Here is an 18,715-nt window from a genome sequence, read left to right as displayed (position 1 = left end):
TTGGGGAGTCCCCCCCCCCAAATTCGGGGATTTTGGGGTGTCCCCCCCCCAAATTCGGGGATTTTGGGGTGTCCCCCCCTCCAAATTCGGGGATTTTGGGGTGTCCCCCCCTCCAAATTCGGGGATTTTGGGGTGTCCCCCCCCAAATTCGGGGATTTTGGGGTGTCCCCCCCTCCAAATTCGGGGATTTTGGGGTGTCCCCCCCCAAATTTGGGGATTTTGGGGTGTCCCCCCCTCCAAATTCGGGGATTTTGGGGTGTCCCCCCCCCAAATTTGGGGATTTTGGGGTGTCCCCCCCCCCCCCCAAATTCGGGGATTTTGGGGTTTCCCCCCCCAAATTCGGGGATTTTGGGGTGTCCCCCCCTCCAAATTCGGGGATTTTGGGGTGTCCCCCCCCCCAAATTCGGGGATTTTGGGGTGTCCCCCCCCCAAATTTGGGGATTTTGGGGTGTCCCCCCCCCCAAATTCGGGGATTTTGGGGTGTCCCCCCCCCAAATTCGGGGATTTTGGGGTGTCCCCCCCTCCAAATTTGGGGATTTTGGGGTGTCCCCCCCCCAAATTTGGGGATTTTGGGGTGTCCCCCCCAAATTTGGGGATTTTGGGGTGTCCCCCCCCCCAAATTCGGGGATTTTGGGGTGTCCCCCCCCCAAATTCGGGGATTTTGGGGTGTCCCCCCCTCCAAATTTGGGGATTTTGGGGTGTCCCCCCCCCAAATTTGGGGATTTTGGGGTGTCCCCCCCCCAAATTTGGGGGTGCAGAAGCGTGGCCAGGAGTGATTTTAGTGGGGGGGGTCCCCAAAATTTGGGGGAGCCCTTAAGAGATTCCCCCCCCCCCAAAATTTTGGGGGTCCCAAATCACCGGGACCCCCCCAAAAGGGAAGGGGGGGGGGTTGGAATTGGGGGGGGACCCCAAAAAGGCACCAAGGGCCCCCCCCGGAATTCAGGACCCCCCCAAATTTGGGTTTTGGGGGGGGATTTTGGGGTCCCCCCAGGGTCAGAGCGAGGTGGAGTCGTCCGGGGGGGGTCCCGGGGGGGTTTTGGGGTGCAGGAGCCCCCCCAGTTCCTGTTCCAGCTCCTGCAGCAGCTGCGGGGGGGGGAGAGGTACCCCAAAATCAGAGAGAGACGGGGACCCCCAAAAAACCCCTGGGACCCCCCCCAAAAACCCCCCAGGGACCCCCAAAAACCCCCTGGGACCCCCCAAATCCCCCCTGGGACCCCCCCAAACTCACTGGGACACCCAAATCCCCCCTGGGACCCCCCAAAAACCCCCCTGGGACCCTCCCAAAACCCCCCAGGGACCCCCAAAAACCCCCTGGGACCCCCCCAAAACCCACTGGGACCCCCCAAATCCCCCCTGGGACCCCCCAAATCCCCCCTGGGACCCCCAAAACCCCCTGGGACCCCCAAAATCCCCCCTGGGACCCCCCAAATCCCCCCTGGGACCCCCCCAAATCCCCCCTGGGACCCCCCAAAACCCCCTGGGACCCCCAAAAACTCCCCTCAGACCCCCCCAAATCCCCCCAAAACCCCCCGGGACCCCCAAATCCCCCCTGGGACCCCCCAAAATCCCCCAAACTCACTGGGACCCCCCAAATCCCGCCCTGGGAACCCCCAAACCCCCCAGAGACCCCCCAGGATCCCTTGGGGACCCCCAGACCCCCCCCAGGACCTTTGGGGGACCCCCAGACCCCCCCCAGGACCTTTTGGGAACCCCCAAGCCCCCCCAAACCCCCCTCGGGGACCCCCAAAACCCCCCCAGGGACCCCCAAATCCCCCCCAAACTCACTGGGACCCCCCAAATCCCACCCTGGGAACCCCCAAACCCCCCCAGAGACCCCAGCCCAACTTTGGGGTCCCCCCCAGCAGGATTTGGGGTCCCCCCCCCGCTCAGTTTTGGGGTCCCCAGCCCGATTTTGGGGTCCCCCCCAGTCCGATTTTGGGGTCTCCTCCGATTCAGTTTTGGGGTCCCCTCCCCCCGTTCGGTTTTGGGGTCCCCCCCATTCAGATCTGGGGTCCCCCCAACAGGATTTGGGGTCCCCCCGCTCAGTTTTGGGGTCTCCCCAGACCCAATTTGGGGTCCCCCCAGCCCCAGATTTGGGGTCCCCCCCAGCCCAGGTTTTGGGGTCCCCCCCCCAGCCCAGGTTTTGGGGTTCCCCCCCCCATTCAGATTTGGGGTCCCCGTCCCCCAGACCCAGATTTGGGGTCCCCCCAGCCCAGATTTGGGGTTCCCCCCCCCCCCGCTCAGTTTTGGGGTCCCCCCAGACCCAATTTTGGGGTCCCTCCAGCCCGGTTTTGGGGTCCCCCCCAGCAGGATTTGGGGTCCCCCCAGACCCAACTTTGGGGTCCCCCCAGCCCCAGATTTGGGGTCCCCCCCCGCTCAATTTTGGTCCCCCCCCCCTCAGTTTTGGGCTCCCCCCAGACCCAATTTTGGGGTCCTCCCCCGCAGTTTTGGGGTCCCCCCGCTCAATTTTGGGGTCCCCCCTGTTCAGTTTTGGGGTTCCCCCCCCCGCTGAGTTTTGGGGTCCCCCCCGCTCAGTTTCGGGGTCTCCCCCCTCAGTTTTGGGGTCCCCCCAGCCCAGTTTTGGGGTCCCCCCCGCTCAGTTTTGGGGTCCCCCCCCTCAGTTTTGGGGTCCCCCCCTGTTCAGTTTTGGGGTCCCCCCGCTCAGTTCTGGGGTCCCCCTGTTTAGTTTTGGGGTCCCCCCCCGTTCAGTCTTGGGGTCCCCCGCCCTGTTCAGTTTTGGGGTCCCCCCCCAGCCCAGGTTTTGGGGTCCCCCCCCATTCAGTTTTGGGGTCCCCCCCCTGTTCAGTTTTGGGGTCCCCCCCCCGTTCAGTTTTGGGGTCCCCCCCCTCAGTTTTGGGGTCCCCCCCCTGTTCAGTTTTGGGGTCCCCCCCCAGCCCAGGTTTTGGGGTCCCCCCCCATTCAGTTTTGGGGTCCCCCCCCCCTGTTCAGTTTTGGGGTCCCCCCAGCCCAGTTTTGGGGTCCCCCCGCTCAGTTTTGGGGTCCCCCCAGCCCAGTTTTGGGGTCCCCCCTACCCTCGGCTCCTGCTCCCGGATCTGCTCCAGGACCCCCCGGTGCCCCTCCCGCAGCCGCAGCTCCCGGCGCCGCTGGGCCTCCTCCAGCTGCACCCCGAAACCAGAGACACCCCAAAAACGAGTGAGAGACACCCCAAAAACGGAGAGACACCCCAAAAAAGGGTGAGAGACACCCCAAAACGGGTGAGAGACACCCCAAAAACGGAGAGACACCCCAAAAACGGAGAGACACCCCAAAAACGGGTGAGAGACACCCCAAAAACGGAGAGACACCCCAAAAACGGAGAGACACCCCAAAAACGGAGAGACACCCCAAAAACGGGTGAGAGACACCCCAAAACCGGAGAGACACCCCAAAAACGGGTGAGAGACACCCCAAAACCGGGTGAGAGACACCCCGAAAATGGAGAGACACCCCAAAAACGGGTGAGAGACACCCCAAAAACGGGTGAGAGACACCCCAAAAACGGGTCAGGGACCCCAAAAACGGGTCAGGGACACCCCAAAACCGGAGAGACACCCCAAAAACGGAGAGACACCCCGAAAGCGGAGAGACACCCCAAAAACGGGTCAGGGACCCCAAAAACGGGTCAGGGACACCCCGAAACCAGAGAGACACCCCAGAAACGGAGAGACACCCCAAAACGGGTCAGGGACACCCCAAAAACGGGTCAGACACCCCAAAAACGGGTCAGGGACACCCCAAAACCAGAGAGACACCCCAAAAACGGGTCAGGGACACCCTGAAACCGGAGAGACACCCCAAAAATGGGTGAGAGACACCCCGAAAGCGGAGAGACACCCCGAAAACGGGTCAGGGACCCCCGAAACTGGGTCAGGGACCCCCAAAAACGGGTCAGGGACACCCCGAAATGGGTGAGAGACACCCCAAAAACAGAGAGACACCCCAAAAACGGGTCAGGGACACCCTGAAACCGGAGAGACACCCCAAAAACGGAGAGACACCCCAAAACGGGTCAGGGACCCCAAAAACGGGTCAGGGACACCCCGAAAACGGGTCAGGGACCCCAAAACCGGGTCAGGGACACCCCAAAAACGGAGAGACACCCCAAAAACGGGTCAGGGACCCCAAAACCGGGTCAGGGACCCCAAAACGGGTCAGGGACACCCCAAAAACGGAGAGACACCCCAAAAACGGGTCAGGAACACCCCGAAACGGGTCAGGGACCCCGAAAACGGAGAGACACCCCGAAAACGGACAGACACACCCCAAAAACGGGTCAGGGACCCTGAAAACGGGATTTTGGGGGGTCCCCTGGGGTGTTTTTGGGGTGTTTTTGGGGTGTTTCAGGTGTTTTCAGGGTGTTTCGGGGTGTTTTCGGGGTGTTTTTGGGGTGTTTGGGTCGGTTTTGGGGTGGTTTTGGGGTGTTTCGGGGTGTTTCAGGGTGTTTTTGGGGTGTGTTTGGGGTGTTTCGGGGTGTCGGGGTCGGTTTGGGGTGTTTCGGGGTGTTTTTGGGGTGTTTCAGGGTGTTTCGGGATGTTTCCGGGTGTTTCGGGGTGTTTTGGGGTGTTTCGGGGTGTCAGGGTCGGTTTTGGGGTGTTTCGGGGTGTTAGGGTCGGTTTCGGGGCGTTTTTAGGGTGTTTTCAGGGTGTTTCAGGGTGTTTTCAGGGCGTTTCACGGTGTTTCGGGGTGTTTTCAGGGTGTATTTGGGGTGTTTTCGGGGTGTATTTGGGGTGTTTCAGGGTGTTTCAGGGTGTTTCAGGGTGTTTTTGGGGTGTATTTGGGATGTTTTTGGGGTTTTTTCAGGGTGTTTCAGGGTGTTTCAGGGTGTTTCAGGGTGTTTTCAGGGTGTTTTGGGGTGTTTTGGGGTGTTTCGGGGTGTTTCAGGGTGTTTCAGGGTGTTTTCGGGGTGTTTCAGGGTGTTTTCAGGGTGTTTTGGGGTGTTTTGGGGTGTTTCGGGGTGTTTCAGGGTGCTTCAGGGTGTTTTCGGGGTGTTTCGGGCTGTTTCAGGGTGTTTCAGGGTGTTTCGGGGTGTTTTGGGGTGTTTTGGGGTGGTTTTGGGGTGTTTTCAGGGTGTTTCAGGGTGTTTTTCGGGTGTTTTCGGGGTGTTTCGGGGTGTTTCGGGGTGTTTCAGGGTGTTTCAGGGTGTTTTCAGGCTGTTTCAGGGTGTTTCGGGGTGTCGGGGTCGGTTTGGGGTGTATTTGGGGTGTTTTTGGGGTGTTTCAGGTGTTTTGGGCTGTTTCAGGGTGTTTTTCGGGTGTTTTCAGGGTGTTTTGGGGTGTTTTTGGGGTGTTTTGGGGTGTTTTCAGGGTGTTTCAGGGTGTTTCAGGGTGTTTCAGGGTGTTTTTGGGGTGTATTCGGGGTGTTTCGGGCTGTTTCAGGGTGTTTCGGGCTGTTTTTGGGGTGTATTTGGGGTGTTTCAGGGTGTTTTCAGGGTGTTTCAGGGTGTTTCGGGGTGTTTTTGGGGTGTTTTGGGGTGTTTTCAGGGTGTTTCAGGGTGTTTCAGGGTGTTTTTCGGGTGTTTTTGGGGTGTTTTCCGGTGTTTCGGGGTCCCTCACCCTGCGGATCGATGTCACCGACTCGTTGATGTGGCGCCGGTTGATCTCGGGGAGCTCCCTGGGGGGGGAGGGGAGGGGACAATGGGGGGGGGGAGGGGCAGCACCCCCAGACCCCTCCCCAAAACCTGAACCCCCCCCCCAGGAACCCCCAAACCCCAACCCCCCCCACCCAGGACCCCTCGGGGACCCCAAAACCGCCGGACCCCCCCCCCCCAAACCCCTTGGGGACCCCCAAACCTCCCCCAGACCCCCCCAGGACCTTTTGGGACCCCCAAATGCCCCCCAGACCCCCCCCAGGGACCCCCAAACCACCCCAGGGACCCCCAAACCCCCCCAGGGCCCCCCAAACCCCCCCAGGACCCCCAAACCCTCCCCAGGGACCCCCCGGGGACCCCAAACCCCCCCCAGGGACCCCCAAACCTCCCACAGAACCCCCCAAACCCCCCCAAACCCGCCCAGGACCCCCAACCTCCCCCAAGGGACCCCCCCAGGGACCCCCAAACTCCCCCCAGGGACCCCCTTGGGCCCCCCCAAATCCCCCAGACCCCCCCAAACCCCTTCGTACCCCCCAGGGACGCCCCAACCTCCGCCCAGGGACCCCCAAAACGCCCCCCAGAGACCCTTCGGGGACCCCCAAATCTGCCCCCCAGGACCTTTTGGGGAACCCCAAAACCCCCCCAAACCCCCCCCAGGGACCCCCTTGGACCCCCCCCAAATCCCCCGGATGCCCCCAAAACCCCCCAGGGACCCCCCAGGGACCACCAAACCCCCCCAAAAAACCCCCAGGGACCCCCAAACCCCCCCAAATCCCTCCCAGGGACCCCCCAGGGACCCCCAAAACCCCCCAAAAAACCCCCAGGGACCCCCAAATCCCTCCCAGGGACCCCCCAAGGACCCCCCAGGGACCTCCCAACCCCCCCAAAAACCCCCAGGGACCCCCTTGGACCCCCCCCAAATCCCCCGGATCCCCCCAGGGACCCCCCAGGGACCCCCAAACCCCCCCAAATCCCTCCCAGGGACCCTCCAGGGACCTCCCAACCCCCCCAAAAAACCCCCCCAGGGACCCCCAAACCCCCCCAGGACCCCCCCAGGGCCCCCCCAGGGACCACCAAACCCCCCAAAAAACCCCCAGGGACCCCCAAACCCCCCCAGGGACCCCCAAATCCCCCCTCAGGACCCCCAGGGACCCCCCAGGGACCCCCAAATCCCCCCTCAGGACCCCCAGGGGCCCCCTGGGGACCTCCCAGGAACCCCCAGGGACCTCCCAAACCCCCCCAGGAACCCCCAGGGACCCCCAACCCCCCCAGGGACCCCCAACCCCCCCCGGGACCCCCAACCCCTCGGTACCCCCCTGCCGCCCCCCCCGGGCCGCGCTGATGCTGCTGTGGCGCCGCCCTTCCAGAATCTTCTGCAGCTCCTTCTTCTCCCTGGGAGCCCAAACAGCCCCAGTTTATCCCAGTTTATCCCAGTTCAGCCCAGTTCAGACCAGTTCAGCCCAGTTCAGACCAGTTCAGACCAGTTCAGACCAGTTCAGACCAGTTCAGCCCAGTTTATCCCAGTTCAGACCAGTTCAGCCCAGTTCAGACCAGTTCAGACCAGTTCAGCCCAGTTCAGCCCAGTTCAGCCCAGTTCAGCCCAGTTTATCCCAGTTCAGCCCAGTTTATCCCAGTTCAGACCAGTTCAGACCAGTTCAGCCCAGTTCAGACCAGTTCAGACCAGTTCAGCCCAGTTCAGCCCAGTTCAGCCCAGTTCAGCCCAGTTCAGACCAGTTCAAACCAGTTCAGCCCAGTCCAGCCCAGTTCAGCCCAGTTCAGCCCAGTTCAGACCAGTTCAGCCCAGTTCAGCCCAGTCCAGCCCAGTTCAGCCCAGTTCAGCCCAGTTCAGCCCAGTTCAGCCCAGTTTATCCCAGTTCAGCCCAGTTTATCCCAGTTCAGCCCAGTTTATCCCAGTTCAGCCCAGTTCAGCCCAGTTTATCCCAGTTCAGCCCAGTCCAGCCCAGTTTATCCCAGTTCAGCCCAGCCCAGCCCAGTTCAGCCCAGTTCAGCCCAGTTCAGCCCAGTTCAGCCCAGTTCAGCCCAGTTCAGCCCAGTTTATCCCAGTTCAGCCCAGTCCAGCCCAGTTTATCCCAGTTCAGCCCAGTTCAGCCCAGTCCAGCCCAGTTTATCCCAGTTCAGCCCAGTCCAGCCCAGTTCAGCCCAGTTCAGACCAGTTCAGCCCAGTCCAGCCCAGTTCAGCCCAGTTCAGCCCAGTTCAGACCAGTTCAGACCAGTTCAGCCCAGTTTATCCCAGTTCAGCCCAGTTCAGCCCAGTTCAGCCCAGTTTATCCCAGTTCAGCCCAGTTCAGCCCAGTTTATCCCAGTTCAGCCCAGTTCAGCCCCAGTTTATCCCAGTTCAGCCCAGTTCAGCCCAGTTCAGCCCAGCCCAGCCCAGTCCAGCCCAGTTCAGCCCAGTTCAGCCCAGTTCAGCCCAGTTCAGCCCAGTTCAGACCAGTTCAGCCCAGTTTATCCCAGTTTATCCCAGTTCAGCCCAGTTCAGCCCAGTTCAGACCAGTTCAGCCCAGTCCAGCCCAGTTCAGCCCAGTCCAGCCCAGTTCAGCCCAGTTTATCCCAGTTCAGCCCAGTTTATCCCAGTTCAGCCCAGTTTATCCCAGTTCAGCCCAGTTCAGCCCAGTTCAGCCCAGTTTATCCCAGTTCAGTCCCAGTTCAGCCCAGTTCAGCCCAGTTCAGCCCAGTTTATCCCAGTTCAGCCCAGTTCAGCCCCAGTTCAGCCCAGTTCAGCCCAGTTCAGACCAGTTTATCCCAGTTCAGCCCAGTTCAGCCCAGTCCAGACCAGTTCAGCCCAGTTCAGACCAGTTCACCCAGTTCAGCCCAGTTCAGCCCAGTCCAGCCCAGTTTATCCCAGTTCAGCCCCAGTTCAGCCCAGTTCAGCCCAGTTCAGCCCAGTTCAGCCCCAGTTCAGCCCAGTTTATCCCAGTTCAGCCCAGTTCAGCCCAGTTCAGTCCAGTTCAGCCCCAGTTCAGCCCCAGTCCAGCCCAGTTTATCCCAGTTCAGCCCCAGTTCAGACCAGTTCAGCCCAGTTTATCCCAGTTCAGCCCCAGTTCAGCCCAGTTTATCCCAGTTCAGCCCAGTTCAGCCCAGTTTATCCCAGTCCAGCCCAGTTCAGCCCCAGTCCAGCCCAGTTTATCCCAGTCCCCCCAGTCCCCCCAGTCCCCCCCAGTCCCCCCCAGTCCCCCCCAGTCCCCCCAGTTCCCCCCAGTCCCCCCAGTCCCCCCAGTTTCCCCCAGTTTCCCCAGTACCTCTCACTGGTTTGGCGCAGCCGTTTGAGCTGGGCCTGCTGAGCCTCCAGCGCCACCTCCTGGAGCCGCTGCTGGGCCTGCACCAGTTCGGACCAGTATGGACCAGTATGGACCAGTATGGACCGGTATAAACCAGTATAAACCGGTATAAACCAGTATAAACCAGTATGGACCAGTATGGACCGGTATGGACCAGTATGGAACGGTATAAACCGGTATAAACCAGTACGGACCAGTATAAACCAGTACGGACCGGTATAAACCAGTACAGACCAGTATGGACCGCTATGGACCAGTATAAACTGGTATAAACCAGTACGGACCAGTATGGACCGGTATAAACCAGTATGGACCAGTATAAACCAGTACAGACTGGTACGGACCGGTACAGACCAGTATGGACCGGTACGAACCCTCCCAGTTCCCCCCAGCTCTCCCCAGTCCCTCCCGGTACCCCCGGTATCCCCGGTATTCCCGGTATCCCCGGTATTCCCGGTATCCCCAGTATCCCCGGTATCCCCGGTATCCCCGGTATCCCCAGTACCCCCGGTATCCCCGGAATCCCCGGTATCCCCGGTATCCCCGGAATCCCCGGTATCCCCGGTATCCCCGGTATCCCCGGTATCCCCGGTATCCCCAGTACCCCCGGTATCCCCGGTATCCCCGGTATCCCCGGTATCCCCGGTATCCCCAGTACCCCCGGTATCCCCGGTATCCCCGGTATCCCCGGTATCCCCGGTATTCCCGGTATCCCCAGTACCCCCGGTATCCCCGGTATCCCCGGTATCCCCGGTATCCCCGGTATTCCCGGTATCCCCGGTATCCCCGGTATCCCCGGTATCCCCAGTATCCCCCGTCCCTCCCGGTATCCCCGGTATCCCCGGTATCCCCGGTATCCCCGGTATCCCCAGTACCCCCGGTATCCCCGGTATCCCCGGTATCCCCGGTACCTCCCGGTATCCCCGGTATCCCCAGTATCCCGGTATCCCCGGAATCCCCGGTATCCCCGGTATCCCCGGTATCCCCAGTATCCCCGGTATCCCCGGTATCCCCGGTCCCTCCCGGTATCCCCGGTATCCCCGGTATCCCCGATATCCCCGGTACCCCCGGTACCCCCGGTACCCCCGGTACCCCCGGTATCCCCGGTACCCCCGGTATCCCCGGTACCCCCGGTACCCCCGGTACCCCCGGTATCCCCGGTACCCCCGGTATCCCCGGTATCCCCGGTATCCCCGGTATCCCCAGTCCCTCCCGGTATCCCCGGTATCCCCGGTATCCCCAGTATCCCCGGTATCCCCGGTACCCCCGGTATCCCCGGTACCCCCGGTACCCCCGGTATCCCCGGTATCCCCGGTACCCCCGGTATCCCCGGTATCCCCGGTATCCCCGGTATCCCCCGGTATCCCCGGTATCCCCGGTATCCCCGGTATCCCCGGTATCCCCCGGTATCCCCGGTATCCCCGGTATCCCCCGTACCTCTCTCAGCTGTTCCCGCCTCCTCCCCAGCTCGCGCTGTTTTTGCTCCTCCCGCAGCTGCAGCAGCGGCCCCGCCCCCTCCGGGCCCGCGCTGGGGGAGGGGCGGCAATGGGGACCCCAAAATCCCGGGAATCCCCAAAATCCCGGGAACGGGGACCCCAAAATCCCGGGAATCCCCAAAATCCCGGCAATGTGGACCCCAAAATCCCGGGAATGGGGACCCCAAAACCCCGGGAACAGGGACTCCAAAATCCCGGGAATGGGGACCCCAAAACCCCGGGAACAGGGACCCCAAAATCCCGGGAATCCCCAAAATCCCGGGAATGGGGACCCCAAAATCCCGGGAACGGGGACCCCAAAATCCCGGGAATCCCCAAAATCCCGGGAATCCCCAAAATCCCGGGAACGGGGACCCCAAAATCCCGGGAATGGGGACCCCAAAATCCCGGGAACGGGGACCCCAAAATCCTGGCAATGGGGGCCCCAAATCCCGGGAATCCCCAAAATCCAGGGAATGGGGACCCCAAAATCCCAAAATCCCGGCAATGGGGACCCCAAATCCTGGCAATGGGGACCCCAAATCCAGGGAATCCCCAAATCCCGGCAATGGGGACCCCAAAATCCCGGGAATGGGGACCCCAAATCCCGGGAATCCCCAAAATCCCGGGAACGGGGACCCCAAAATCCCGGGAATCCCCAAAATCCCGGGAACGGGGACCCCAAAATCCCGGGAATGGGGACCCCAAATCCCGGGAATGGGGACCCCAACTCCCGGGAACGGGGACCCCAAATCCCGGGAACGGGGACCCCAAATCCCGGCAATGGGGACCCCAAAATCCCGGGAATGGGGACCCCAAAATCCCGGGAATGGGGACCCCAAAATCCCGGGAATCCCCAAAATCCCGGCAATGGGGACCCCAAAATCCAGGGAATGGGGACCCCAAATCCCGGGAACGGGGACCCCAAAATCCCAAATCCCGGCAATGGGGACCCCAAAATCCCGGCAAGGGGGACCCCAAAATCCCGGGAATGGGGACCCCAAAATCCCGGGAATCCGGACCCCAAAATCCCGGCAAGGGGGACCCCAAAATCCCGGGAATCCCCAAAATCCCGGGAATGGGGACCCCAAAATCCCAAAATCCCGGGAATGGGGACCCCAAAATCCCGGGAATGGGGACCCCAAAATCCCAAATCCGGGAATGGGGACCCCAAAATCCCAAATCCGGCAATGGGGACCCCAAAATCCAGGCAATGGGGACCCCAAATCCCAGGAATCCCCAAAATCCCGGGAATGGGGACCCCAAAATCCCAAAATCCCGGCAATGGGGACCCCAAATCCAGGGAATGGGGACCCCAAATCCGGGAATGGGGACCCCAAAATCCCGGGAATCCCCAAAATCCCGGGAATCCCCAAAATCCCGGGAACGGGGACCCCAAAATCCCGGGAATCCCCAAAATCCCGGCAATGGGGACCCCAAAATCCCGGCAATGGGGGCCCCAAATCCCGGGAATCCCCAAAATCCCGGGAATCCCCAAAATCCCGGGAATCCCCAAAATCCAGGGAATGGGGACCCCAAATCCCGGGAATCCCCAAAATCCCGGGAATCCCCAAAATCCCGGGAACGGGGACCCCAAAATCCCGGGAATCCCCAAAATCCCGGGAACGGGGACCCCAAAATCCCGGGAATCCCCAAAATCCAGGGAATGGGGACCCCAAATCCAGGGAATGGGGACCCCAAAATCCCGGGAATGGGGACCCCAAAATCCCAAAATCCCGGGAATGGGGGCCCCAAATCCCGGGAATCCCCAAAATCCAGGGAATGGGGACCCCAAAATCCCGGGAATCCCCAAATCCCGGGAACCCCAAATCCCGGGAACCCCAAACCCCGGGAATTCCGAGCTCCGCCCCCCGGGCTGGGTTGTGCCCCTCCCCCCCCCCCGTTTTTGGGATCCTTTGGAGCTCCCGGGAGGGAAATTCGGGATTTTCCCGCGGCTCCGGGGCCCCCCGGGGGTTCGGGGGGGGCTCGGGGGGGATTTGGGGGGAATTTGGGGGGATTTGGGGGGGGTTCGGGGGGGCTCGGGGGGGATTTGGGGGGATTTGGGGGGGGTTTGGGGGGGATTTGGGGGGGATTCGAAGGGTTTGGGGGTCCTGGGGGGGGTTTGGGGGGGTTTCAAGGGGTTTCAAGGGGTTTTAGGGGGATTTGGGGGGATTTTGGGGGGGCTCAGGGGGGATTTGGGGGGGGCTCGGGGGGGATTTGGGGGGATTTGGGGGGGGTTTGGAGGGGCTCGGAGGGGATTTGGGGGTCCTGGGGGGGATTTGGGGGGATTTGGGGGGGGTTTGGGGGGGTTTGGGGAGGATTCGAAGGGTTTGGGGGTCCTGGGGGGGGTTTGGGGGGGTTTGGGGGGGTTTCAAGGGGTTTTAGGGGGATTTGGGGGGATTTGGGGGGAATTTGGGGGGGTTCGGGGGGGTCTGGGGGTCCTGGGGGGGATTTGGGGGAATTTGGGGGGGTTTGGGGGGGTTTCGAAGGGTTTGGGGGGGTTTTAGGGGGATTTGGGGGGATTTGGGGGGGTTTGGAGGGGCTCGGAGGGGATTTGGGGGTCCTGGGGGGATTTGGGAGGATTTGGGGGGGGATTGGGGGGGTTTGGGGGGGATTTGGGGGGGATTCGAAGGGTTTGGGGGTCCTGGGGGGGGTTTGGGGGGGTTTGGGGGGAATTTGGGGGGGTTCGGGGGGGGTCTGGGGGTCCTGGGGGGGATTTGGGGGGATTTGGGGGGGTTTGGGGGGGCTCGGGGGGGATTTGGGGGGGATTTGGGGGGGATTTGGGAAGGGTCGGGGGGGATTTGGGGGGTTCGGGGGGGTTTGGGGGGGATTTGGGGGGTTTGGGGGGGTTTCGAGGGGTTTCAGGGGGGGTTTTAGGGGGTTTTGGGGATTTTCAGGGTGTTTTGGGGGTGTTCCAGGGGGTCTCAGGGTGTTTTGGGGCGGTTTGGGGGCTGTTCCAGGGGGTCTCAGGGTGTTTTGGGGGTGTTCCAGGGGGTCTCAGGGTGTTTTGGGGGTGTTCCAGGGGGTCTCAGGGTGTTTTGGGGCGGTTTTGGGGCTGTTCAGGGGGAGTTTCAGGGGGAGTTCAGGGTGTTCGGGGGGATTTCAGGGTGTTCCGGGCGGTTTTGGGGCAGTTTCAGGGTGTTTTGGGCGGTTTTGGGGGGGTTTCAGGGTGTTTCGGGCGGTTTTTGGTGGCTTTGGGGGTGTTTTGGGCGGTTTCGGGGGGGTCTCAGGGTGTTCTGGGCGGTTTCAGGCGGTTTTGGGGAGGTTTCAGGGTGATCTGGGGGGTTTTGGGGCGGTTTCGGGCAGTTTTGGGCAGTTTTGGGGTGGTTTTGGGGGTGTTCCAGGCACTTTCGGGGGTTTTGGGGGGTTTTGGGGGGGTTTTGGGGGATTTCAGGGGGGTTTCAGGGTGTTCCGGGGGGTTTGGGGGGTGTTTCAGGGCATTCCGAGTGGTTTTGGGGGTGTTCCAGGGAGTTTCAGAGAGGTTTCAGGGTGTTCTGGGGGATTTCGGGCTGTTTCAGGGTGATCCAGGGGGTTTGGGGGGTGTTTCCGGGTGTTCCGGGGGGTTTCGGGGCGGTTTCAGGGCATTCCGGGGGTGTTTCAGGGTGTTCCGGGGGGTTTCGGGGGTGTTTCAGGGTGTTCCGGGGGGTTCTGGGGCTGTTTCCGGGTGTTCCGGGGGGTTTTGGGGTCCCACCTGCGGCGGTGCAGCGCCAGGAGCCGCCTCAGGTGTTTCTTGCGGAGCCGCTCCAGGTCCCGGCGCTGCCGCTTGAGCAGCTTCAGGTACCCCCGGTGCTGCCTGAGCGCCTCCAGCGGCTCCGGGGACACCTCTGCCACCCCAAATCACCCCAAAATCAGCCAAAATCACCCCAAAGTCAGCAAAAATCACCCCAAAATCAGCCAAAATCACCCCAAATCACCCCAAAATCAGCCAAAATCACCCCAAATCACCCCAAAGTCAGCCAAAATCACCTCAAATCGCCCCATAATCACACAAAATCACCCCAAATCACCCCAAAGTCAGCCAAAATCACCCCAAATCACCCCAAAGTCAGCCGAAATCACCCCAAATCACCCCAAAGTCAGCCAAAATCACCCCAAAGTCAGCCGAAATCACCTCAAATCACCCCAAATCACACAAAATCACCTCAAATCACCCCAAATCAGCCAAAATCACCTCAAATCACCCCAAAATCAGCCTAAATCACCCTAAATCACCCCAAAATCAGCCAAAATTACCCCAAATCTCCCCAAAGTCAGCAAAAATCACCTCAAATCACCCCAAAATCAGCCCAAATCACCCCAAATCACACAAAATCACCTCAAATCACCCCAAAATCAGCCAAAATCACCCCAAATCACCCCAAAGTCAGCAAAAATCACCTCAAATCACCCCAAAATCACACAAAATCAGCCAAAATCACCCCAAATCACACAAAATCACCTCAAATCACCCCAAAATCAGCAAAAATCACCTCAAATCACCCCAAAATCAGCCAAAATCAGCCAAAATCACCCCAAATCACACAAAATCATCCCAAAATCAGCAAGAATCACCTCTGAGACCCAAAATCATCCCAAATCACCCCAAAGTCATCCCAAAATCACCCCAAAATCAACGGGGGGAACCCAAAATCACCCCAAAATCCCCCAAAATCATCTCTGTTACCCAAAATCACCCCAAATCAGCAAATCACCCCAAAATCCCCCAAAATCATCTAAAATCACCCCAAAATCAACCAAAATCACCCTAAAATCAGCCAAAATCACCCCAAAATCACCCCAAAATCAGCCGAAATCATCTCAAATTACCCCAAAATCAACGGGGGGAACCCAAAATCCCCCAAAATCACCCCAAAATCACCCAGAATCAACCCAAAATCACCCAGAATCACCCCAGATCACCCCAAAACACCCCAACAGGGGGAACCCAAAATCACCCCAATCCATCCCAAATCATCCCAATCACCCCAAAGTCACGTCTGGGACCCAAAACCACCCAAAATCATCCCCAAATGACCCCAGAATCACCCCAAAATCATCCCAAATCACCCCAAAATCAGCAAAAATCATCCCAAATCATCCCAAAATCAATGGGGAGAACCCAAAATCCCCCTAAATCACCCCAAAATCACCCAAAATCACCCCAAAATCACCCAAAATCCCCCTAAATCACCCCAAAATCCCCCTAAATCACCCCAAAATTACCCAAAATCATCCCCAAATCCCCCTAAATCACCCCAAAATCATCCAAAATCACCCCAAAATCAGCCAAAATCCAAAATCATCCCAAAATGATCCCAAATCATCCCCAAATCACCCAAAATCCCCCTAAATCACCCCAAAATCACCTCAAATCACCCCAAAATCACCCAAAATCCCCCTAAATCACCCCCAAATCACCCAAACCACCCCAAACCACCCCAAATCACCCCAATATCAACGGGGGGAACCCAAAATCACCCCAAATAATCCCAAATCACCAAAATTCCCCCCAAATGACCCCAAAATCCTCCCCAAATCCCCCCCAAATCAACGGGGGGACCCCAAAATCCTCCCCAAATCAACGGGGGGACCCCAAAATCCTCCCCAAATCAACGGGGGGACCCCAAAATCCTCCCCAAATCAGCGGGGGGACCCCAAAATCCTCCCCAAACCCCCGGGGGGACCCCCAGAACCCCCAACCCGGGGGCTCCCCCTGGCCCCGGTGAGGCCGTGGGGGGTCCCGGGGGGTCCCGGGGGGGTTTGGGGGGGTCCCGGGTGTTTTTGGGGGTCCTGGAGGGTTTGGGGGGTCCCGGGGGGGTCCCGGGGGGGTCCCCGGGGGGTTTTGGGGGGTCCCGGGGGGAGTTTTTGGGGGGGTTTTGGGGGCCCCCAGAGGGGTTTTGGGGTTCCAGGGGGGTTTTGGGGGGGTCCCGGGGGGGTTTGGGGATTTCAGGGGAACCCCCCAAAGCCCCCCCAGGTTTTGGGGACCCCCCGGGGGGGGTTTTGGGGGGTCCCAGGGGGAGTTTTGGGGGGGTTTTGGGGGCCCCCGGAGGGGTTTGGGGGGTCCTGAAGGGTTTGGGGGGTCCCGGGGGGGTTTTGGGGGTTCCAGGGGAAATTTTGGGGGTCCCGGGAGGTTTTTGGGGTTCCAGGGGGAGTTTTGTGGGGGGTTTTGGGGGTCCCGGGGGGTTTTTGGGGGTCCTGGGGGGAATTTTGGGGGTCCCGGGGGAGTTTTTGGGGTTCCAGGGGGGTTTTGGGGGGTCCTGGAGGGGTTTTGGGGGTCCTGGGGGGGTTTCGGGGATCCCCCGGAGGGTTTGGGGGTTCCCAGGGGAGTTTTGGGGGGTTTTTGGGGGGTCCCAGGGGTTCCAGGGCAGTTTAGGGGGGTTCTGGGGGGGGTTTTGGGGGGTCCCCCCGGGTTTTTTTTGGGTTTTTTTGGATTTTTTTTGGTTTTTTGGGGTGTTTTTGGGTGTTTTTGGGGTGTTTTTGGGTGTTTTTGGGGTGTTATGGCGTGTTTTTGGGGTGTTTTGGGGTGTTTTGGGGTGTTTTTGGGGTGTTTTTGAGGTGTTTTGGGGTGTTTTGGGTTGTTTTTGGGGTGTTTTGGGGTGTTTCGGGGTGTTTTCGGGTGTTTTTGGGGTGTTTTTGGGGTGTTTTGGGATGTTTTTGGGGTGTTTCAGGGTGTTTTTGGGGTGTTTTGGGGTGTTTCGGGGTGTTATGGGGTGTTTTTGGGGTGTTTTTGGGGTGTTTTTGGAGTGTTTTGGGATGTTTTTGGGGTGTTTTGGGGTGTTTTTGGGGTGTTTTTGGGGTGTTTTGGGGTGTTTTTGGGGTGTTTTGGGGTGTTTTGGGGTGTTTTTGCGGTGTTTTTGGGGTGTTTTTGGGATGTTTCGGGGTGTTTTTGGGGTGTTTTGGGGTGTTTTGGGATGTTTTGGGGGTGTTTCGGGGTGTTTTTGGGGTGTTTTTGGGGTGTTTTTGGGGTGTTTTGGGGTGTTTCGGGGTGTTTTTGGGGTGTTTTGGGGTGTTTTGGGGTGTTTTGGGTTTACCTGTCAGGACGGTGGCGATGAGGTCGCTGCGCTGCCCTGGGGGGGGCACCCGGAATCAGCGGATTTGGGGTTCCCCCCCCAAAATTTGGGGTCCCCCCCCCCGACCCCTCCCCCCACTTACCTGGGCTGGGGGTGGGGGCGGGGCCGGGTGGGGGAGGGGCGCGAGGCTCCGGGGGGGGGGAGGGGCCCCCCAAATCCTGGGGGCTCTGCTGGGGCCTCTCGGGGCTGTCCTGGGGGGGACGGGGGGGTCAGAGCACCCCAAAAACACCCGGGACCCCCAAAAACCCACCCGAGACCCCCAAAAACCCACCCGGGAACCCCAAATCCACCCGGGACCCCCAAAATTCCCCAGGGACCCCCAAAAACCCACCCGGGAACCCCCAAAAATCCACCCGGGAACCCCAAATCCACCCGGGACCCCCAAAAACACCCGGGACCCCCAAATGCACCCCAGGACCCCCAAAAACCCACCCGGGAACCCCAAAAACCCACCCGGGACCCCCAAAAACACCCGGGACCCCCAAATGCACCCCAGGACCCCCAAAAACCCACCCGGGAACCCCCAAAAACACCCGGGAACCCCAAAATCCACCCCGGGAACCCCAAAAACCCACCCGGGACCCCCAAAATCACCCGGGACCCCCAAAAACACCCGGGAACCCCCAAAAACACCCGGGACCCCCAAAAACCCACCCGGGACCCCCAAATCCACCCTGGAACCCCCAAATCCACCCCGGGACCCCCAAAATTCCCCAGGGACCCCCCAGATCTCCCCCCAAAATCCAAAATCTCCCCCCACCCCCGACCCTGGGGGACCCCCGGCTTTGGGGACCCCCCCGCACCTCGGGGTCCCCCCGCTTTGCACCCCCCCGGTTTTGGGGTCCCCCCTGTCTCACCTCGGGGTCCCCCCGCAGTTTTGGGGTCCCCCTGTCGCAGTTTTGGGGTCCCCCCTGTCTCACCTCGGGGTCCCCCCTGTCCCAGTTTTGGGGTCCCCCCCCGGTTTTGGGGTCCTCCCTCTCACCTCGGGGTCCCCCCGCAGTTTTGGGGTCCCTGTCTCAGTTTTGGGGTCCCAATCTCAGTTTTGGGGTCCCCCCCTGTCCCAGTTTTGGGGTCCCCCCAGTCTCAGTTTTGGGTTCCCCCGTCTCACCTCGGGGTCCCCCCGCAGTTTTGGGGTCCCCCCGGTCGCAGTTTTGGGGTCCCTGTCTCAGTTTTGGGGTCCCCCCGCAGTTTTGGGGTCCCTGTCTCAGTTTTGGGGTCCCCCCTGTCGCAGTTTTGGGGTCCCCCCGCAGTTTTGGGGTCCCAGTCTCAGTTTTGGGGTCCCCCCGCAGTTTTGGGGTCCCCCTG

The 18,715-nt window shown here is 60.6% G+C and overlaps 1 protein-coding gene across 1 annotated transcript in view; it reads right to left on the bottom strand.

Moving 5' to 3' along the window:
* Positions 1 to 302: 302 nt before the first annotated feature.
* LOC147647791 (1-phosphatidylinositol 4,5-bisphosphate phosphodiesterase beta-3-like) overlaps positions 303 to 18,715 on the bottom strand; it is an 87,866-nt gene continuing 69,453 nt past the window's right edge. Inside the window, exons 24-34 of the mRNA XM_086870881.1 lie at positions 17,493 to 17,601; positions 17,372 to 17,407; positions 14,053 to 14,185; positions 10,151 to 10,414; positions 9,952 to 10,095; positions 9,392 to 9,706; positions 8,848 to 9,291; positions 6,900 to 6,979; positions 5,553 to 5,629; positions 3,033 to 3,119; positions 303 to 1,083 (exon numbers count right to left, since the gene is read on the bottom strand). Of these exons, the coding sequence (XP_086727007.1) occupies positions 994 to 1,083; positions 3,033 to 3,119; positions 5,553 to 5,629; positions 6,900 to 6,979; positions 8,848 to 9,291; positions 9,392 to 9,706; positions 9,952 to 10,095; positions 10,151 to 10,414; positions 14,053 to 14,185; positions 17,372 to 17,407; positions 17,493 to 17,601 (1,779 nt within the window). The 3' untranslated portion in view covers positions 303 to 993. The remainder of the gene's footprint in view (positions 1,084 to 3,032; positions 3,120 to 5,552; positions 5,630 to 6,899; positions 6,980 to 8,847; positions 9,292 to 9,391; positions 9,707 to 9,951; positions 10,096 to 10,150; positions 10,415 to 14,052; positions 14,186 to 17,371; positions 17,408 to 17,492; positions 17,602 to 18,715) is intronic.

Source organism: Cyanistes caeruleus, chromosome 34 (genome assembly GCF_971803275.1).
Source record: "Cyanistes caeruleus chromosome 34, bCyaCae1.hap1.1, whole genome shotgun sequence".
In the NCBI taxonomy this organism is placed as follows: domain Eukaryota; kingdom Metazoa; phylum Chordata; class Aves; order Passeriformes; family Paridae; genus Cyanistes; species Cyanistes caeruleus.
The sequence above is the reverse complement of the archived record's forward strand: the minus strand, read 5'-3'. Positions and strand labels throughout refer to the sequence as shown.